The sequence below is a fragment of the Populus trichocarpa genome, chromosome 18 (assembly GCF_000002775.5).
Source record: "Populus trichocarpa isolate Nisqually-1 chromosome 18, P.trichocarpa_v4.1, whole genome shotgun sequence".
NCBI lineage: Eukaryota > Viridiplantae > Streptophyta > Magnoliopsida > Malpighiales > Salicaceae > Populus > Populus trichocarpa.
In genome coordinates this window covers 435,808-458,995 of record NC_037302.2, presented here as the reverse complement: position 1 = coordinate 458,995, position 23,188 = coordinate 435,808, and the positions used below count along the sequence as shown (strand labels likewise).

At 32.9% G+C, this 23,188-nt stretch overlaps 2 protein-coding genes across 4 annotated transcripts; one reads left to right on the top strand and one right to left on the bottom strand.

Annotated features, from left to right (window-relative positions):
- Positions 1-630: 630 nt before the first annotated feature.
- Positions 631-5,151, bottom strand: LOC18107536 (probable E3 ubiquitin-protein ligase RHG1A). Of its 2 annotated transcripts, none has more exons than XM_006371736.3 (6): positions 4,990-5,151; positions 2,165-3,359; positions 2,029-2,079; positions 1,857-1,955; positions 1,490-1,654; positions 631-995 (listed from the first exon to the last, which is right to left on the bottom strand). In XM_006371736.3, the coding sequence occupies exons 2-6, from the start codon at positions 3,335-3,337 to the stop codon at positions 852-854; spliced, it is 1,632 nt and encodes a 543-aa protein (XP_006371798.1). In that variant the 5' UTR covers positions 3,338-3,359; positions 4,990-5,151; the 3' UTR covers positions 631-851. The 2 variants fall into 2 exon arrangements, with proteins under 2 accessions (XP_006371798.1, XP_024446180.1); XM_024590412.2 differs by lacking the exon at positions 4,990-5,151 and adding an exon at positions 4,437-4,569.
- Positions 5,152-12,081: 6,930 nt separating this feature from the next.
- On the top strand, positions 12,082-14,770 carry LOC18107537 (uncharacterized). Of its 2 annotated transcripts, none has more exons than XM_052448871.1 (2): positions 12,082-12,315; positions 13,145-14,770. In XM_052448871.1, the coding sequence occupies exon 2, from the start codon at positions 13,210-13,212 to the stop codon at positions 14,533-14,535; it is 1,326 nt and encodes a 441-aa protein (XP_052304831.1). In that variant the 5' UTR covers positions 12,082-12,315; positions 13,145-13,209; the 3' UTR covers positions 14,536-14,770. The 2 variants fall into 2 exon arrangements, with proteins under 2 accessions (XP_052304831.1, XP_006371799.1); XM_006371737.3 differs by having other exon boundaries at positions 12,083-12,315; positions 13,170-14,770.
- The last annotated feature ends 8,418 nt before the right edge of the window (positions 14,771-23,188 follow it).

The following is a 23,188-nucleotide window of genomic DNA, read 5'->3' as shown; positions in this document are numbered from 1 at the left end:
TGAAAAATTATTGCACGAGTTTGGATCACCATGAGCCGACGATAATCACAAAATGACAGATCCCACAATTTACGTGAACAGGGACGTGCAATAATTTCTCAGGTTATCCTTGTGTTAAAAACATTCTTTCTTGAACCTGCCCTCCCTGTGTTTATCCTGTCGTGCCATTTTTTTAGCCTCCATGGCCCCTTACTAGCCTAAGACCTTGTCCCATAGCTTGAAAACAAATGCTTTTGGAACCCTTTTTCTTTCCCTGGACCTACACCTCCCTGATATAGGGGTATCATACTCTCTTTTCGAGATTTTATTACTAATTTCGGATGCCTTTGTTGCAACCAGCATTCAATCATGATTACCGATAATTATAAGCTTGGCTTATGCCAGCTGAGATGAAATTCATCACCTATTCACCTTAGCTGTAAACATGGCGTCAGGGACCGAATCTGAAAAGCGAAGGTTCCTTTTTTCCTTGGAGGGGTTAGGGTGACCTCCCTAAGTTGCTTTGATAAAGGGGTTATCACCCCGAACAAGGCACACCAATGCAGAAAGTAAACTGCAAGTACCTTAAAATTCGTCTTTCAAGGAACAAGTGTATCACATAGAAGGGGCACAATGTGCCAAAAGGCCAGAAACAATCAAAGTAATTTTCATTCATTCTTTTTCTATGGGTAGACAATCGAGTGATGACTGTAGAGGCCAACAGAGCCTGGACTTATTAGTCTGTTGAAAGAGAATTGATTTGTACATAAAAGAAAACATATAAAAAAAAGGAAAGAAAAAAAGATGAAGGTGACAGACTTATTTTGTACAAAATGAAAAAGCCAGTCGCCTGCATCCAGTTTATTAATTGTTTACGAGGATGGTGGCGACGGAGCCACTGATGCCTTGCAAATAGGGCACCAATTTTTCAGACTTAGCCATTGATGTATGCAGGACATGTGATATCCATGCTCACATTGTAACCTTCCCACTTCATCTCCAACAACATACTCTTCCTGAAATAGTAATCAGGTAGCATGAGAAACAGGGTGATGTATTAGAGAGAGAGAGAGATAAGAAACAGCAGAATAAATTCGTTCCTCCCATACTCATTTTCTTTAGAGTAACTTGTACCCTAAAGTCTAACTAATGAAACTACCTTTTCTTTTGGCTTCTCACTAACTGGATTTTCGGATTATCTTATAATTATTGTTCTTTTTATTTTCTTGAAAATGGGTAAGCTCAGACTTGTTTGACTATAACTTGATCAAACCTCCAGGCTCATTGAGGTGAGAAACCAAAATGGCCTGGTTTAGCACAATTGCTTCTACATCTAGGTCAAGTCACCCTTATCTAATGCTTTGAATTCAATCAAAATGTGTAAAAAAAAAAAAAAATTCCAAGTAAATGAAAGGCATATCTTAGACAAGACAAAAACTGAAAAAAGAAAAGAGCAAGAAAAGGGGGGGGAAATCAAAGACTATAGGAAAAGTTATGAACAGAAAAAGACCTGACAGATGCTGCACTTGATGTCATCCTTATCACCTTCAAGGTTTGCAGTCGCATCCTCCATAGGAGTGGAATGATAAATGCTAGTCTTGAGGCATTCTGACAAGGCTTCCTCTGTTAGTGCTGTGCTCACAGTACCCATTCTCTCTTCAAGAGCTAATAGTTCCTGTTGGAATAGCAAAAATGTGAGGTTGAAGATGACATAACTTGTTCAGGAGACTTTCAACTCTTTGTTGATGAGGCACAGCAGTTTGAATAACAAAACCAACAAGAAACACAAGAGCACATAAAGCAAGAAAGGAGGGAAAGTATAAGGACATAATCGGAGAAAGATATACTGCATGAGTTATTATAACACACTCACAAACCTCATATGACATATTGTCGATATCCAGTCTCATGTCTCTATGTTGATCATGGAAGTTTAGTCCATTAAGGACCAAACTGGTCTCCAAAACAAGCAATTGCTGCAAGACAGCAAAGAAGAGTCAGGCACATATATGTAACCATATGAAATCAAAATGGCAAAATTTTAACAACCTCGTATGTTAGTTCTTCATCTTGTTCAATCCTCTGGAGTGCCAATAATACCTGTACAAAATTATTTAAACATTGTGTTCAACTAATGATATGAAAAGGCACAAAAGTATAGCGAAACAAAATATGGAATAAATACCTCAGCAATCCCAACCATATTGTAGCGCTGGAAGCTCTCACGATTCATCAAAGATTGGGCATTGCTAACTTCTGGACTGGATGGCCTAATACCCCGTAAACTCCCATTGCTACTGCCAGGTCGACTATAAGAACTTGGGCGGCCTAAAGAGGCTTCCACTGAGAAGTGGTGTGATGAACTCGGAGCATTCAAATCCAGGGACATATCAGGTTGAGATGTTAGTGGGATCTCATTTGCTGATAAATTGTTTCCACTTCCTTGGTTAGCGACCCTTGCCCTCGTGTAGCCACTGAGTGGTCTTCGAGACCCAATTGATGCAGCACTGCTATCCCTATTCAAAGTTCCAGTTCTAGCTCGCCTTGAATCAGAAATGGAGATACCGGAATTTGAACTAGAACTCCGCCCTTCTAATGAAGACCCAATCATCCTTTTCCCCCTGGCAAAGGAACTACTTTCTCCATCACAAATTCTCTTGTTGAATGTGTCTTTCCGTCTACTTAGATTTAAATCTGATGATGAAGAACCTGAAGAGGAAGAATCAGATACTGTATTGCATCTAAGATTTCTGTGACCAAACCTGCTGGCATTCAGTCGAGTTCCCTGAATGGTGCTTTTGGATGCCAAAGAAACAGGTGACCCCACTACAGTCTCGGGGTTTACCAATCCTGATTTCTGATGAAAATTCCAATGAGATCTTGTACTTTTTGATATACCGGAGCTTCCAGCTTCCATTGAGGTAATATCACTAGAAGCAGCTCCATCGGTTTCAGGGCGAAGGTCTAACTTAATCCTTCCAGAAGGTGGTGTAACTTCATCCTGACCACTCCCAGTTTCTAAGGATTCTGATTCTAGCTGAGAAGAAAACTTTTTACGAGGTTCCTGCAAGGAATTTCTAGGTTTGCTGATGGCAGAGAAAGCCTTATTAGACGAGCTTCCATTTTTTTCCTTGCCACTCGAGGAAGATGAAATTAATGGCCTTGGCCTTGAAGATTTGGCTTTTTCTGAACTTATTTGAGTACCTTTACTAGAGTTCAGTCTGCCACTGCATCCAATTCGGTTGCAAAACTGAGCTTTTTGATCTCTATTGTTAGCAGTATCTCTCAAAACATGGGGAGATCCCTTTCTGGAGACAATGAACCGATCACCAGCTCTCTTACCAGAATAGTCATCCATGAATGGTATAACTCCCTTAAATCTGCAACAACAACAAATTAAATCTATTGTTAAGACCATTAAACCTCTTGAAAAGCTGCATCATATGAAATGGAAAAGGCTAGCCGCATGGCAAACATCTTGTAAAAAAGAAGAATGTACCACTACATTATCCACACTATACACTATTAGAAAATGCAAGGCATAACTAGGAACTATGAATGATTCAATAGGCAACTTAAAGAAAAAGGAAACCTGCTGCCAAAATCTAACTCAAGAATAAATTACATTCTCAATCATCATTGATGGAAAAAATAAACACTTAACAATAAGATCAATCATGCATTAGATTACAAAACCATATAAGGTGTTTATGTCAAAGTAACTATGAACATTATTGGAGACACATACGATGCATCTAAAAAACTACTACATGATAAGTCCCTGGTCCATCCAATCATTATAAGACAATGCAAAGTGCAATCCAAGAATCTCCATTTTTATTGCCATTTACCAAACCATACAACTACAGCCAAGTGCCAAAGGAAGAATTCAGAGTAATTGCCAATCAAGATTTTTTCAGATTACAATGGCTCCAAAAGAGGTGTTATTTCCAGTCGCAAATATCTGCAAATTTGCTCAAAAATTCTTATTGAGAATACTCATAGGTTTGTCTTTGAAGAACCCTAAATAAACATTCAACAATGCATTAATTGGTAGTATGTGTGCCACAGAAATTGATTACCATCACGCACAAATCCCATAAAAACCAAATTAAGATCCACACCTTCAGTATTGCTACAGGAACAGAACATGTTTAGAGTTTGATCTAACATTCTAACCTCAAGTTTAAGCAACAGCAGATAAACAGATCGTAATATCTTCAAACAACAGTCTAATTCCAGCCATCAAATTACTCCATTCCTTTGCCTCACTTGGTAAATAATTTATTTATTTTCAAATATACATCCTTTCCCTCTTCTGCTCATAAATACAGTAAATAAATATAGCAAAAAAGAAAAAGAATTCAAAACCCAATTACAAGAAACTTAAACACCTGACAAAACAAAACAGACATAAGGTAATAAAAGAAACCATGTTCCTTAAATTAAGAACCTACCAAGAACCAATCACATAAACCTACAAAAACAAACAAAAAAAAATCACATAGTGAAAAGACAAGAGCCTTAGTTTCCATTTGACAACTATATCAATCCTGATCACTCAAAGACAGGAAAACAAGAAAAACCAAACATGCAAAGAAAGATAAAGAGAACAACCAGATGGCAAGACTTCCACAATTCAGTTCCAAAAAAAGTGGGTCTCTTCAGTGTTTTTAGAAACCAAAGCTCTCTTTTTTATCTGAATTTTTCTCCATTCAATCTGTCCCTTATTTTCCAAAAATAACCTGACCTTTTCTCCGTGATTCCAGGATTCCATCAAATGAAAAAAAAAAAAAAAACAAAGAAATTCAACCAGGTTTCACACTTACAAAGACAGAAAATTCAACAAAAAATATATATATATATATATATATATATAACCAGTCAAAACAAAAAAAAAACCCACAAACCACATAGCAAAACACAAAAAACTAGAGCAAAGCCAACTCTTCTTGTTCAATTTTGAATAAAAACCAAGAAAAAGATGAAAACCCGTGTGCTCTGGTCTACCTTTTCTTCTTCTTTTCCTTCTGTGTTTGTTCGATAAAGAGGGAGAGGCTTAAAGGAGAAAAGGAGGCGTTTTTCAGAGAGAGAAAGTTAGTAGAGAGAGAAGTGGGAAAAAACGTGTGTGTTTGTATTGTTTTTATAAATGAAGAAGAAGAAGAAGGAAGGCAGGATGGAAGATCCAAATATTAATTAATCTAATTTTTGTTCTTACAATTTACCTTTTGTTACTTCCCCTTTTTTTTAACGGCAAGATTAAGATTTGTTTCTATCCTAATTAAAAGATAAATAAGTGATATGAAGAGCTCATGAATTAAATTTAAATTAAGATTTATTTCTATCCTAATTAAAAGATAAATTAGTGATAAGATAATAATATTGATAATGGTTAAATTAAACCGATTTTAACAATCATGTTAATTTCAAGTATTTAGATTCAATTTTTTCTGTATGAAAATACGAATAACAAGTTAATGTGAATTCTAATTCGACTTTAATTTACATAATAAAATAAATCATTATACTTTCTTATGTTTTTTTTTTTCTCTAGCTTGTATAAAAATGGGGCCTCTCATAACCATTTTCTCTTATCTTAACGTATAATATTAAATATAAATATTGATTAAATATCAATTTACATGATAAAATAAATTATTAAAGTTATGTTTAGTTAGGCTTTTAATGAAAAATCTTATGATGCTAGTGATATATATTAGTTATTTCTTGCAATTCATTTTAAATAAAGACATTAATATAAAAATGAGGTATAATATAATCATTTAAAGTAACGAGAATATTTCTATTTGAGATTTTTTTTGTTTTTAATCCTTTTTTTTTTTTTTTAAAATGGGTGTAGAGAATATTTAATAAATAATATTAGTTATTCTCTAGCATCATATAAATATTAAAAAATAGTAATATGTTTGATTAAAAAATAAAAAAATTTATTTATAAAAAAATTTGAAATGATTTTTTATCCTTTCAAAATTTTATTTGAAAATGTATTCTTGATATATTTCTCACTATTTTATATGAAAATTTGACCTAAGATGAACATAGATCTTTCTTGACCATGTAATATTTTCTTGACGTGGTGATGAGTATTTTATAAGATAGTTTATATATTATTTATTAATTGATTAATCGATACGATGGGCTATAGAGGAGTTAGTGCCGTCCCAGTAAGTAAATGAAAGAAAAACGTGAGCCTAAGTGAGTGAGGTTTTTTTGGCCGTTGGATTAAGTACGTGTGGAAGTCAAAGATCTACGGCTACTGATGACCTTTACATCACTTACTTTATTTATGCTCTCTTTTTTTGGACGGGAAAAGGATGCCCCACGCCACCTCTCCTTGAGCCGGCCAGCCTCTTATTTTTACAAAAACATTTATTAAAAAAAATAAAATTATCCTATTTCTTGGATTATGAAAACAAATATTATCATTCTCAAAAACCTTTTTTTAAAAAAAACAGAAAGTATTTAGTAGTGAAGGCATGGGGCTGGTAGGGATCCCGGTCCAAAGAAATATTTTTTCTCAGCACTTCTCTTATAAATATTTATCATTTTAGTAAAAATAATTAAAATTTTAATTTTTTTAAAATAATTTTTTTTAATTTGACCCTTCCAATTTTTTTGTTCCTGCTTCGCCCTGTTTACATGTATAGTACAGTATTGCTGATATCTTTTAGCTGGGGAGATATTTTTATGGCTCGATTTCCCTTTTTTTTTTCCTCATTTTTTTTTAGTTTTATGATATGATATTCTTCCTGATACTTAAGCATTAAAACTAAATATTTTTCTATTTATATTTAAAATAAATTATTCATAATGGAGTTGGTGTAAATCTTTCTAATAATATTCATTTCTTCCATTTTAACTATATATAAACTATTTCAATCCACAAAAAAAGTGCTAATTTTTTTAATAAATTATCCATGCCAAGGAGATTGAATCGACTCCTCTTTAATTTTTATGGAATTATAATATTGCTTTTCTTATTTTTGTATATATAATAGAATTTAAATATTTTTTTTAAAAAAAACTTGTGGAATCCATTCAAATCCTAGCTGACCTTGTAAGAAAAAAAACTAAGACAAAACCACGTCACCATAGACTTATATTATGTGGTCATGTATATTTAAAAATCAACAAATTTCATTCTGCAAAAAAAAAAAAAAAAAAAATCAACAAAGCACAATTTCACAAACTTTTTTTTTTTGGCAACCACGTAATTAATTAATTAATTAATTGTCACAATTCACAGTGTTGCCATCTTGGAAATCGAAACAATCATTTTATGTGGTGATCTGCTCAAACTTCCAAACACTTGGATTTGGAAAAGGTCTCAAAGTGCTCCAAAATATTTTCCTTCTTTCTTTGTTTTTGATAACCTCTAGTCATAGATATTAAATGAAATAGTTACATTGACGGGTTATTTTAGACAAAAACGAAGTATGATTTAGAATAAATATTATTTTTAATAAAAAAATATATTCATAATTGACTTGGTTAAATTTGATCTAATCCTAACTTGTTAATATCAAATATATTTTTTAAATATAAGATAATATTATTTTAATAAAAAATAATTAATCTAGTAATTTATGAATTAATCAATAATTTAATGATCAAAGTTTTTTTTTAATCAAACTCGAGTTAAAAACTAAATAAACATTTAAATTGTGGAATTTGATAGCTTTAGATTGAAAGATTTTTCATTTGTATTTGCCTCTCACGTTTTCAAATTTTATTTTGCTTCCAATCGGATAAATAAAAAGCTTTTCTTTGAATTTGTACGGGGCAGACTAGTTTTAGGATCATGACTAGTTTAGAGATCAATACGTTCATTTTTATAATATATCTTTTTAAAAAAGTTTATATTTAATGATGTTAGATACACAACATCTTAGTATATTAAAAACTAGAGATTAAAGAGTTTTCTTCCCCGTGGTTTTAGATTCGAGCCTTATAGTTGCTAATATGATGGTCACTGGATACTTACATGGTCGTTAATTTCAGGGCCCGTGAGATTAATCGAGGCACGCACAAACTGACTCGGACACCCACGTTAATTAAAAAAAACTACTATTTCATTGGATTTTTTTTTTCTTTAGTTTTTTTTTTGGCTAAACTTCATTATATATATTTTTTAGTGTCAAGACTTTTTATTTGTATATATTTTTCATTATATTACTTGTCATGATTATATTCAAAGGAAATTATGGCTGTAAAAGAAGAAAATGTTACTCTTCATATTTATATTTTTTTTAAATTAATGATGATTACATAACGAGACACCTTAAACCTTTTATAAGAGAATTATAATAATTAATAAAAAAGAAATCGAAAATTGTATGCCAATAAATCTTCAATATTTCCAAAAAATTCAAAAAATATTTCTAGGTAAAAAAAATAAAAACAAGTGAGTAAAATCACATAATAAGCCTTTCTTTAATTGTTTTTAAGAAATAAAAGATAAATAAAAAAGCTTTTAAATGTATTGTTTGAATATCACAAGAACATATAATAAAACACAAGCTTAATTAAAAAAAAACATAAAATATAAATTCATTACATAATCCAACAAAAATACCACAAAAATTAATGATCATTTATGTATCTTCTTGTGTACTCTATATAGGAAAGGACGGCATAAATTATGATACTTTTTAAGAGACGACAAATCATAGTGGTTTCTCGGAATAAAGGTTCAAAAACTCTCATTGTTGATGGGCCGGTGGTGGTGGTGGTGGTGCTGTTGAAAGGCATTACTAAATTAATTATGTTGACAAAAGTCACTTATTAAGCTATTATATATTTTGCTCATCCCAATAAAATAAAAAGAATAAAGAAAAATTATTGTTTTGGCCATCACTTTATCATATAGTTGAGCAAAGGTTCCCAACCCCACAATATACAAAGCAGGTGCTCGTGGGGCTTTGATTCTCATCTATTGAATATTTTCATCTTAGTTTTATATATAAAAAATAGTTTTAATCCAAAACATAATTATTAAACCTAGTTTCATTCTGTACTTATCCACACTGGACATAAAAAAAAAATTATTTAGAAATTCATCTAGCGTGACTCCATATAATAATATTATTAATTTTTTTTAAAATAAAATAATATTATTATAATTAACCTAAAATTAATTTAGATTAATCCAGTCAACTTCTAACTCGAACAGAAAAGGAGAAAAATCAATATTAGTATTAGTTGTGATATAATTAAGCTAGCTAGTATATTTTTTTAAGGTGATTTGGTATTATAACATGATGTTTTCTATAAAATAATAATAAAATATCTTTTTTAATTTTGTATTTTTAAAAGTAAAAGCCGGCTACCTTTCATGTATTGTCTAATATTCAATTTGATCTAAAAAAATATTAATCAACATGCAGTTTAAAGATATTAGATTGAGTTATAGTGGGTAAATAAAACCAGAACTTTTATTTTTCTTTCAAAACCAGAAATAAACGGATGAAAATGAGAATTTAACTCAAGAGCTCATTTATTTTATTTTACAAAACTACTCAGGCCCAGTGATTGAGTGAGTTCTTACTCACTTTATTATCAAATATGTTACATGTATTACTGGTAATAATTAATTATAATTATAATTATAATTATAAAATGTTGAAAATATCCCAAACAGGAAAGAAAGGATGTCAACAAAAAAACAGTATGAACACAAGGATTACACTGCCAGTTGTAACACAAGGAAGAGCCAATTGTGCCACTAACCAAGACCCATGACATAATTATCCTCCCCCCATCTTCTTGTTCACTAGTTAAATTAAGATAAGCATAAGAAGATTTGCAAATAAATAAATAAAATTAATTAATTAATAAAATAGAATAAATTAATTCTCCAACAGTACCCATCATCAATTTACAAATCATCTCCAATTATTAATAGAGAAAAGAAAGACATGACCTGCATTAATAAATTAGTCTAAAAAAAGATTATGCACAAATTGGCTTAAGCCACCATCTATGACAGGTCACCTTTGATGATGATGTGGACAAAGCCGTCAGGAAGTTGCCTAAAGCCCCAAGTTCCTCCACAACAACTGCAAAAGTGGGGTTTCATGGTGCTTTGCCAGCACCAGTATTTGGCTGGCTAATCCAATATTATCTCTTTATTTATGTGGTGCGGTATGATTCTAACCATAAATTACAAAAAAATCTAAATTATTATATTTTTTATTTTTATTTTTTAAAATTGTAATCGCAAAAACCAAAACAGCAACGGAAAACACAAACTAAGTTCAAGTTTGGTGTTCCAAAGCGGAAAAGCAGGAGGGTGACCTGTTCAACAAAACCAAACCCTTTTGTTTTTGTTTCAAGCTGACAAATTTGAAGCAATAAATTAATTACCAAGAAGAGGGAGTTTTCTGTAGTCCAATTGTCAATGGCTTATTGGCTATCACAGCTATAAGAAGGATGTTTTCCCTCTATTGAAAACAAAAGGGACTAACCTGAAAAGTACCCTCTTGCCTCAGCTCTTCCTCAATCTAGACATTTTCTTATCAACTTTGGTCCCTCAAGTTTTAATAGTTTAAGAATTTCCATCCATATCTGTCGTTTGATCATGAATTCATCTCGATTAATTGGAGTTAGTTTTCTTTTATAAAAAAAGATATAAAGGGATCCAATTAAGAACAGATCCAAATTATTTCCAGGCAAAATTGATAATATGGAAAGATTTCAATCATATCTCACGGACATCGATGACCCAGAACTAACCAGGAGTTGCCAAATGCAACTAGACAAACAAGCAGTTGTTTTTCCTTCTTGGTTGTGTTTTAAGGGAAAAAAACATTTGACCATCCTTAGTTTCGTATTTTTTTCCTTAAAGCCTACAAATTAAGTCTGAAAAAGCACATACAGCCAATTGTATGAGTAGGTGGATTTCTCTGTCAACCTGAGAAGGAAACGAGGGAGATGGAGAAGAAAAGTGAAACTCCATTTTGCATATGTGTGGACATCCATGGCCAGGCTCCAATCTGAATGAGATCACTCTCTTCCACAATAACAAGAATTGTGCTGTTATTCATTGGAGTCTTTATCTAATATCATTAGAGACCTGTTTGTGGGCTAAGCAGCCATCACAGACCACCTTGTTATGCAACTAGTTCATGAAAATTCATCATTTGTTCGGAGACCACCTTGCTAACTTCAATGAGAATCCTTTTCAATTGAAGAAAAAAAAAATCTAAGAATCTTAACCTTTTCTTTTTTTAATATTGAAAATCTCTTGACCAAAATAAAGGACAATGAGTTCTTGATAGAGAAAGCATGAGTGATTTGATCTCTTTGATTTGTAAATGATTTTTTTTTAAAGTAATCAACCCAAGTTTCCTTCTTGTTTCTATTTAATCAATAAATTAATTGTCAGATGAATTAGATCGGTTGTATCGAGGCTTTCTCTGTGTTTTTCTTTTTACATATTTGACATTTACCAATTCTTAAATAAAATTTTGAAAATTAAGTTTCTTTCCCATCATATTTAAATTAAAAAAAATCAATATTTAAACTAATTTATTCATAATTTTTCTAATAAATTCTTAGAAAGTTACATAACTTAATCCAACTCATTAAGTATCTATTTAATACCGTGAATACTTTTGTTTTTTAAAATATTTTTAAAATTACTTTTCACTTGAAAAAATTATTTTTAAAATTACTTTTCACCTAAAAAATATAAATTTAATGTTTTTAAATGTTTTTGGATGATTTTAATATAATTTATTAATGTAAAAAAAATAAAAAATATTTATCTATATGGTTGACCATGTGAGCCAACAAAGAGAGTTTAATTAAGACTTGATGTGGTTACCATTACTGTGACATGGCCACAATTTTTAATACTCTAGACATCATCTAATCTTAGATGATGTATTCTATCATACAACTTATATATAATTGTTTTGATAACTACCATACCTTATAATGAAACTACCTACACTTGATAATTATTCCTTTAATTAACAGCTTAATTACAACTAAAAACGTTGTTATGTGTACGTGAGTACCGAGAAAGAGAATTAAGTTTCTAAGCATTGAAAAGGTCAACATTCCCTCCTCCACATGTCTAGGTTGCTTGATATCGATGATCTATCATTACTTGATTTCATGGCCTTCCATGATCTCCACAACCAAAGCCACCACCGTTTCTCCTTTTGTTTTGCGCAATTCACTCTCCTTTATCAATCCCAATAACCATATCTCCTCTCCTTTCTTCATATACTCATTTCTTTTGCTTTCTCATGGCATAGCAATCAACAATATTACTCTTCCTCGCCCCATTTCCTTGCCTTGATCAAGGTACGAAACATGTATTTCAAGCCATCTCTCGCTCTCTTTTTGCTTGTAATGTCAATCTCTATTGTATTTCTATTGTTTTTTGATTAGTTTGTAATTTGTTTGTCTTACAAGAAACCAAACAAAGAAAATCTTCTTTTCGTTTCTAGCTAGCATGATCGATTTAATTTCTATATGGTCTTCAACAAAGTGTTTGCTAAAAATAAATAAATTCATGTCACCAATTCCTTTCTTTTGTTCCATATATAATAAGAAATCTTCAAGAATAATTAAGAATCATTTTAGCTTCAGATTTTTTTTTTCTTTCATTTGAATGTACCCACTTGCCCTAGACATGAATGAAACCTTGCCCTAGATGACAAAAATCATGTCACCAATTCCTTTCTTCTTGTCCATAAACGATGAAGTTTTCAAGCTTGCTATTCTTTTCCCGAGAAATAAGATTCATTGTGAATACGAATCATTTCCCTTAATTTGTTTGAATGTAACCGGCCTTTGCCTATAGAACATAAATTAAACCTTGGTCAACGACATGAGCAATGGCAAAGAGAATGGTGCAATAAATGAGCTTTAAGATACTAGTTTATGCTGATATATAAATGAAGGTTTGCAAATTGCATCATTTCGGTTCCATTAAATGGGTGGAAATGAAGCAAATTAGAGACATACATTGTGATTTTTTGAGCATATGATTGGACAAATATTATGGAAATTTTGCTTGTTTATTGGACATAAAATCATAGATAGAAAAAAACTTCGCTAACCCAAATGTAGAAACAAGACAAGAAGTACTAATCTATTCTGACAATAGAAATCGAGCAATTCATTACAGATTGTGGGTTCCTGTGATAATGCAGGATCTTTCAGAAGTTTTTGAGCTCAAAAACTTGAAAATATATGGCAACAAGTGCAACCAATAGCACCTTGAAGAAGGAGAAGAAGGCCACACCCTCTTCACATCCTCACACGAGTACTCGCAAGCAAGGAGTTTCAAGACCAGCCAGCCCTTCATCAGGCTCCACGAACAAGGATAATTCCAGCACCCCATCAGGAAAACCTATCCCAAACTACCTCAAGCCTACGTTTAGCTCAAGACCTGAGCCCTTAAAACAAGTTAAGAAAACTGGCCATGAAGACACCACTCAAAAGCCTGCTCTTCTTAGAAGAAGATCCTTTGATAGGCCTCCATCTCTTCATCACCATGTACAAAAACTAGACCCCTCATCAGATCCTAAAGAGAGACTGGGTCGGGACAGAATAATAGGCACTGCCCGATCTTCATCTTTTTCATCAAAAAATGTTACTTCACCAAAAACTGTTGTGGACAGGAATGCCCCAACACATAAGCCAGGAAAATCTCATCAGCCACTGACTACAAGGACAATAGGGAGGAGTATTAGTCTCTCTAACAAGAAAGTGACCAATGCTCCTGTTTTGCCGAAGGAGCCAGTTAGTCATGATGGAACTCTCAATTTGGATCTTGAAACCATGCTAGAAAGCAATGAAGAGTCTTTCTTGGCTCATGAAACTGAAGAGATACTGAATGATGTGAGCGAGGAACAAGTTCCTTCTGATTCACCAAAGGCTGAAAATGAGGAAGTGCATATTGATGCTGAAGAAACTGAAGTTAACAATGGTGAAGATGAGAAGCTCATCAAGGGTTCTAACATTCCCACGGTCGCTGGAGGAGAAATTAATGTCTCCGCATTAGCTAAACCGGTTGAAGAAACAGAAACTGAGTTGCATCAAGAAAACGAAGACCAACTTGAAGGAGAGGATAATAATGGCAAATTAGAAGAAAGCATCAACGCTAATGCTAACCCTGAAGAGGGTATCGCAGATGAGGCTAAAGTTGAGGCTGTTGATAAAGAAAGAGTGGAAGAGAACATTGTGAACGACAATGCAGTTTCTGATGAAGAACTTGTGGGTGAAGAAAAGAAGCATGAAGACATGAACCAAGGTAATGAAGGAAGTGAGGAACTTAAGCCCCATGAAGGACAAGATCAAGTAGTGAAAAATGTTCATGAAGAAGAAAAAGCACCAGATGCAGCTGATTCGCAAAAGAAGCAAGTTGTACAAGGAAGCAAGAAGGAATCTCATGCTGCATACAATGATGTGATCGAAGAGACTAAGAATAAGCTACTTGAGGAGAGAAAGAACAAGGTGAAGGCACTGGTTGGGGCTTTTGAGACAGTCATAGACTATGAATCTGGTTCTAAATAAACCTACCTGATGACAACATCCAGACAATTCTCCATTGAATTGGAGTAGCTGAAGCTTATTTAATTTCAAGGTTGCTGATGTGTGGATATTGTGGTCTTTAGAAAAACATTGCTGTTAATGTTCTAGAATACATGACTCCTGTTTGTTTTCTGTTTTCCTTTTCGTGATACATAGCCAAGAACATGTACTTAATCCTATGAATTTTTTGTATGGAAACGTTTGTTATAGACTGGTACATATGTCTTGCTGCTGATAATTCCTGACAACTAACATTTGAACTGGATTTTCCCTGATGATATTTACAAATATTGCTGTATTCAATTCATCATACGATACAACTAATGACTTTATAAGAACAGAATTCCTGGCCCCAACAAATTGTTGTATCAATTCTGTCCTCAAAGTTTCAGAAATACCCAGTCAAGCCATTCCATTCAGATTTGGTCATATATCCATCCAAATTGTACTTTGTTTTTGCAATGAGCAAATCATTTTTAGGGAACTTAAGATTTTCAATTAAGGAGTTGTAATAGAGAAACCAAAATTGTTTGGGGATAGAATTGATACAAAAATTTCTTTGGGGAAAAGAAATGATACTAGCCTCAAGAAAATTTTCTTAAAATCAATATCCTTTCCATCAACCGTTACCATCCAAAGTTAGCAAATAAAATCTCTGCCCTCTTATCAATATCTTCATCAGAACCATAACTTCTGAGTTCTGAACCTTTCAGGTTTCAACACCTAGACTTGTTTTGATTATCGATTCAACATGTTCAATGGCTACAATTGAAAATTTTAATTTGAACCATTAAAGCTCAACCTTCTTCTCCTCCTAGAGGAAGAAGCATGAATAAGAATTGAAACCAAACGCCACTTTCTCAAGTTGAAGCTACGTAGAAAGTTTATTTTCTTGATTGCTTATCCTAAAAGGGCCTAATCTTGACCAATTCTGTATCCTCTCTGTGTGATTTCATCTTTTTGTTAAAAATGTAAACAAACAAAGATAGTTTGATGCAATGTACAGTGAAAGATAGAAAACGAGGATTTTTTTAAATTACAATTCTAAATATTCTGAAGTTTTCCTACTATTACAACCAGATGAGACAACATTCACGAAGCTTTCTTTCTATTCTGATATATTTTTGTTATTGTCTAATATTTTTCTGTGTAGTTCTGTTCATCTTGACCATTTCTCCTAAACCGTTTTGGTAACGCTATCTTATTGAACTTTGAGAATTGGTTCTTGATCGCAGTGGATAGGAAAAAGGGATCAGATCACACATTGATGAACTTTTCCAAAACCGAAACTTCCAGAGGAGTGGATCAATGACATTGATGAAAACAATATAAGAAAGATCACCAGCACAATAATATAAAATTCTGCGAAAAAAGGTCACCACATAAAATTCTTTTCGATTATTTTGTCTCTTTACAAGTCAAATAAATAAAAAAAAACAACCCAAACAAGATAGGAAATTAAGAGTTGTAATTAAAAATAAAAAAATAAAATAAAATTACTAATAAACTAGGAAATATAAAAATAAAGAGAAATAACAAAATTGGCATGGATAGCACTTTTAGGGTCTAATTTGAAGGCCTTCCAAGTATCGATAGATTTTATTCAGCCAACTCTCATGTAAAGCTGGACCTTTTAAACCGTCTAGCTAAATCTGAGTGCGATTTAATGATCAATTGAAAGTTATGAATTTTTTTTTTATCAAGTTGATCGGTTTGCGCAATCTAGACCTTTTCATGGGTTTAGTCTTGTCTCATCTATCCATAAATATCCCTAGAAGACTATCTATGTAGTCTAATTATGGCAAATCCATCATTGACTCATCATAACCATAAGTATTGTCCTTCCCTCCAATATCCTCCGTCATGGGAAGCAATTACATTTGTAGAAACAAAAAATTTCAACTAATTAGAATTTTTGACGTGTCATTTTTATTTTAGTTTTACATGAAATAATAAAATAAAATTGAAATAAAAAACATGAAAAATAAAAGAGATTTCATATGTTTCTTGACCACTGAAAGGTTGACACACGAGCCCCTACAAACCTCTATAAATGGATCGTCTCACCCTTGTTGTTACCTATTTTTTGGTCCTCACAAAAAAAAAGAGAAAATACAAAAAAGATAAAAAATATATTCAACAGAAAATAAAAAAATAATAGCAATGAAAAGAGGATGTCAGAGCGCCCAGAAAATAGCAAAAAATTGGTTGAGGAAGTTTAAAAATATAAAAATTAAAATTTGACTATATATTTTTTATTGATGAAGGCCCTATTGACAAAGAAAATTCAATTTGAGAAAAAACAATCCAAAATCAGATATTTAAGGACTCAATTAAATTTTATTGAAGGTTTAATTGAATTTATGGAGGGTTTGAATGCAATAAAAATTATTTTTCAAGTTAATTTGAGCTTTAATTGGAAGAAATTAAAGTCCAGGGATCAAAATTATAATTTTTAAGAGTTGATTGGTCAAATCAAGGGCTAAATTGCATAAATATTGAAGTTTGATGGACAATTAGGGACTTCATTGAAGAAATCCAAAACCAAGGACCAAACTGGAAAATGTGCGTAAATAAAGGGACTGAAATTGACCAAATCAGGGACCAAATTGAAGAAAATAAAAGTTTATTGATCAATTAAGGGTCAAAATACACAAATTTATAACTAAGAATCAAAGCGAAAAAGACGGCCAACTTTAAAGCTGACATTTGAATTTGGTAGGGATATAATTGAATTGATTCTTAAAATTAAAATTGCAATTGAGGACTTGATTGAACAAATAAGAAATTAAGGACTGATTTGGAATTAACACATTTTGACTCCTTCTTCTTTTAAATGAAACGGCGCGTTTTGTTCAAAACGACGCTGTTTCATGCATTGTTCACATTAAAAAAAGAAGAGAAGCATGAAATGGTGTCGTTTTGAACGACACTGTGCTTCTTCTTCTTTCTCTGGACGCGTATATGCAGGGAAAAAAGATGAATTTTCCCCTACAAATGCCTCTCTCTCCCCCTCCCACTTGTCCAAACCCTGACAGAACCCATACCCCTTCATGACCTACTACCATAATGAAAAAAAAAGGAGAGCCATGCCCTGCGAGTGGCTGCATAGAGGCCACCCCAGCCACCTTACCCTATCCCCATGACTGAACAGGGATAAGGAAGCTCATACTCCCCCTGCGTCATGACTGGATAGGGGTAGGGTAGCTCTCCCTCCCCCTGCCCCTATAAATACCCCCTTACCAGGCGATGAGGGGGGATGAAAAAAAATAGAGGAGATTGGAGGGGACAAGAAAAAAAAAGGAGAGAATGAAAAACAGAGGACAACCAGAAAGAGAGAGAATTAGGGAGAGGAAGAAAAACAAAGAGAAAAGAAAAGGAAAATAGAGAGAAGAAAAAAGGAGAAAAAAAAACAGAGTAAAACAAAAGGTAGATAAACAAAGGAAGGAAAGGAAAAGGAAGAAAAACACAAAGGAGGAGGACATGAAAAATATAGAAAAGGAAGAACAAAAGCAAAAACAAAAAGGAAAGAAAGAAAAGAACAAATATGTGCCTCTATACATAAAGGAAAAACGACAGTAGCCATCATTTTTTTTTTCACCACCGCGAACCACTGCCATTCTTCCTCTTCATCGCCACTAGCAACATCATGAGCAACCACAAGTCCGCTTCTCCCTCTCCTTCCTCCTTTTCATATCTCTAGTGTCATCCCAGACACCACCGTGAACCACTGGCATTCTTCCTCTTCATCGCCACTAGCAACCACAAGTCCGCTTATCCCTCTCCTTCCTCCTTTTCATATCTCTAGTGTCATCCCAGACCAAAATGGTTGGGCCGGGTCTGGCCCAGTCCAAAAAAAAAAAGAAAAGAAAAATATATTTGGGTCGATACCAACCCAACACTCTTTTGGGCTGATGTTGGCCCAACGCCTTTGGGCCGACCTCAACTCAATTTCTTCTGGCCGAACTTGGTCCATCAAGGATGGGATCAACCCATATATTTGGGCCAACCCATCCCAATATATATTAATATAATATAATAATATATAATGTGATATTAAATATCAAACAAAAAAAATTCCAAAAAAATTCAAAAATCATTTCAAAACAATTTGTGATTTTCTCGTAGATTTTTCTACCAATTTTGATTAATATTGGATTGTATTTTTATACTGTAAAGATAAAAATCTGGTATTAAAATATCAAGTTTTTTCTGAAATGTAAAAAAAATCTAAACAAAAAAATATTTTTTTTTCATGTATACGACCAAGTCTCTCAAAACTTATAAGAAATTTCTATATCATATTTTCATAAACAAAATTTTTTTAAAAAAAGTATTAGCATGTATTTTTTTGCTTTAATAATCAGTTTATTAAAGTCATGAAAACTAAGCCAATATATATAAAAAAATACAAAAAAAATTATTTTTATTCTTTTAATATCTTGGATTACGAACTTATATGTAAGACATATTCTCAATATTAAAAATGTAGTTTTTTTTTTGTTGACATTAGAATGGTTAGGATTTACCCGATAAGATAAGGATTCCCTTATCGAGGAGGATTTTTCTTAAACCACAGACCAACAATTAGAAAACATGACAATACCTTAGTTTTTTATCAAACAATTAACCAATGCAACTTACCTAGGTAGGATATATTTGAGGTTGCCAATACCTTCCATTTACGCAACCAGTCTTTGTACGTGATCTTTGAGACTAGTTAGGGTTTCTAGTGACCAAAATATTAGGTAGCGACTCTCATTCCTTCTTTTCATTGAAAAGACAAGAAATCCTTGTCTACCCCATTTCCTTATTAGACAGTAATCCAAAAGTGGACGCATCGTCGCGACGTCGCACACGTGCGACAGAATGACAACTCCACTGGAGATCTCGTGGACTCAGCTTTGCTTTTGTCTAATTATCGTGTTTTATTGTTCGGTTTGTATGTTATTGTTAATATTGCATTTCCTTATTTTCTTATACGCTTTAAATTATGTACATATTTGTTCATTTATTATATAAAATTGCCTCATGCATCACATGTCTTAATTTTTGAAAGCACACACAAGCTTCTAAGTTAGGTAAGGGATTATCGATTTGCCCTATGACTACGGGTAATGGTTCAGATGTGTGAAACACCAACTCATATATGAGTGCATGCTTGGTAATGGTGGGCATACATGCTTTAACCATTTCTCGCAACGCTTCCATACTGTTTATATGAAGATTGTCACTAGGCATATATGAGACCCTTTTTAGACCGGGTAGAAAACCTACCCACACTCACTTAATGAATAAAATATGTCATTAGGTTGTATCTGCTACCTTTATTTTAGCATTAAGACAAGCCCTTCTTGAAGCATCTTGAACTCAAGACTTGTGAGTGACACAATAGCCGTCATTCAGAAAATTTTTGTTGTAGAGTTTGAACAAGAATTAAATTTTTTTTTTTTCTCATATAAGAGTTTTATGACTATATGTACCGTGTTACTTCCCTCATACTTTTTTAACAAGTGTTATTTTCCTAAAATTTTTACAAAACTTTGGTAGAATTCTAAAATACCCATTAATTATTTCATTACGAAGAAATCCCTTCAACTAGGCTTCAGCCAATTTATACAGGGTTTAGGCTGCAGTCATGCAATAATATATTATATTCTTTATTTCTCATTTGATCAGTGCCACGGAACGGATCATATTGATGGTGAGAAAATCCACAGTGATCGAAACTAGCTAGTCTGAGGCTGAAACAAAGTTTTTCTTTTTCAGTGTCCCTGTTGCTTTGTGTGTACCACAACATGCACTCTTTCCCCCAGTTCCCCAAACAAGATAGTGTTAATGAACTAAGGGATCAACTGTCTGCAACAATCTTGCTTTTTTCTTTGCAAGGTATGGCATGAGAAGAAGCAGAATTATTACCCTCAAAGCACTCAATTTGGCTTCTTTCCTTGGATAGGTATCTATTTCTTTCAAATACCGTTCTGCTCCTCAGTAGTCGAGGCTGCATTCCTGAAGTTTACTTCATGTTAAACTACTAATTTTGAGCTAGTGGATGAACTTTGATGGCAGCCAAAAGTTCCTGTTGAGTACATCAAGTAATCTAAAATTCAATTTTCAAAATTCTTATTTTTAAGGAAAAATTTAACCTTCTATTCACATGTTCTTAATTTTCTATGGGGCATCATCAAGCCATTTATATGGTCATTTGCAGATTAGTTTTTTCCTTCTGTGTCGCCAAGAAACCTCATTAATGTGGTTTCTGGAACTCTTACGTTAGCCACAACATTTATATGGTGTATTGTTAGTTTTTTCTGTAACCAAATTTCCAGCAAGGCAATGACCATGATTATAGCAGAAAACAGGAACAGTGGCCCTAAGAGTATTACATGATGCTACAGACTTATTAGGTCTGTCTAAAGTACTCTCCCTAGAAGTAGCTAACTGATCTCATCAGGGCCTCGGAAAGCATAGCAATTGCATTGAAATTGTTCTGCATTCTCCATTGTCTACACTCCACTCTATTCCGAAGCCATATAATATCATTAGAGGAATCGGACTAAAAACTCCAGTTGACCTGATGAGCAAGCGGTGATGCTGCACTTAACTCCATTGCTTTCCTGATAGCAAGAACCTCAGCTTCCTCTATAGCTGCAGGAGAGGAAAATACACATAGGAACTGAAAATATTCCATTTCAAATCAGTCCCATGTTGTGGCTCCACCCAAACTGTAACAGGACAACATCTGACAACGTTAGACCATCAATGAATCCCTTCACAGATAATTGTGTGGCTAAAAGCTCAAAAACAAAAACCTGTTGTTTTGACCTTGGAAGGACAGAGACGGCAATAATTACTCAGGACTAGGGTTTCTTTATTTTCATAATCTATTTAGGTAAAATTACATATCTGGGTAAAAAATTTAAAAATTTATATTTTATCTATTAAATTTTTTATATTTATATGAATATTCATCATTCGACAATTATTTATTATTCAAATAAAATAAAATGTATATTAAGTATTCAAATATATATTAAATAATAAAATTATAAAGTTTTTATATATATGTGTAATATTTATATTAAGATATATATACTTACATGTGTGTGTGTGTATCAAATTAGATTTGAATAAATTCTTAAATTAACTCTATCCATTACAGATTAAATTAACTGTAAAAAAACACACCTATTTAGGTGGAGTTGCATGGGTATCTGTTAAGTTCATATTAAATTGTTATTCCTTAGTGACAACGTGTTTGACAAGAATAACGCGTGGCTTCTTAGATTTCGAGATGGTGTCTTGTCCCTATCAGCTAAGCTGCCCGCCACCTCCCGCTCATCATCCCAACAAAGGGCCACCATTTAATGCTCTAACGCTCCTGCAGTTTCCTCCACAACTCAAACTGTCCTGCTCAATATTTCCATCTTGAGGAGATTCATGATCAGTAATATTTGGCAATCCACGCTCCAGTTTGGTTTCCAACAACCAGAGCGGCCCACCACTTCAATTTTGTACTATATTGTATGAACATTAGCGCGCATCACCCCATGGCTTGTATATCCAGAACAAAACTTTAGCAGCAGAATATACAGCTAGGGTTTAGGCATCATCTGCACAAAACAAACTGGCATAAATCACTAGTAATTCCAACTTTAATGAGAAGATGAGGACCGGTCTTTAGAAAAGGTTCAAATACAGAGGTCTAAACCAAGATATGATGAATAATTAGTATATATATAGAGAGGAATATGTAGAATTGGTTGCATCAATTCTGGCATGCAAATCTGTGGTGTTTAATTGATTACCGAAACTTAATCAAACATCTAGCAGTTGCTTCACTTTTAAGTTGTCACTAGAATGGAAGCCTGAAAAAAATGCAATAATTATCTGCTCTTGAAGTATTATATTATTCCATATTGAATATAATTGAAAGAGAGAATATTTTATAATGGGTAACTTTTAGCCAAACAAGAGCATATTACATGCTAGATTGTGATTCAGATATGCAAAGCAAGGAGCATATCTAACTCCCAAAGGGAAAGAAAACTTTTAGCCTGCTCAATTGTTACCCTCCAAGATCAATGTTGCATATAATCACGATCCTCCATGTTTCAAATCATAATTACTCATGCCTCATGAGCAAAATATCACTATGCTGTTTTTTAGTTAGCAATGCTTAATATAACATTATTTTTTCCCAAATATAATAGATTCAAGAAATATTAGATTTTTCTACCATGCATGGAGCCATGCATATAAATATTTGGTTTCTAGTACTACTCTATGTTGTTTAGAGTAATGTTTTATACCGTGAAACACGAATCACTAATAAGAGATTATGGTAGAACTTTATGGCTTTTATTTATTTGTCAATTATTTATGATAAGAAATTAGTGGTCCGTGGCATTAGATATTGGTCCAAGTGGTATAACAAAATCTAGCTTAAAGAGTTAATATGATGATTTGTTCATCTAAAATCTAGCCCAACTAAATCAATGAAAAAAATAATTTTTTTTTATCAAAACAATATCTTTTCAAACTTTTCTTTGATAAAATAAAAAACATTATTCCATGAGTTTTTTTTTTAATTAAAATTTATGTCAATCTACTCGACTAATCATCGGGTCTTGTA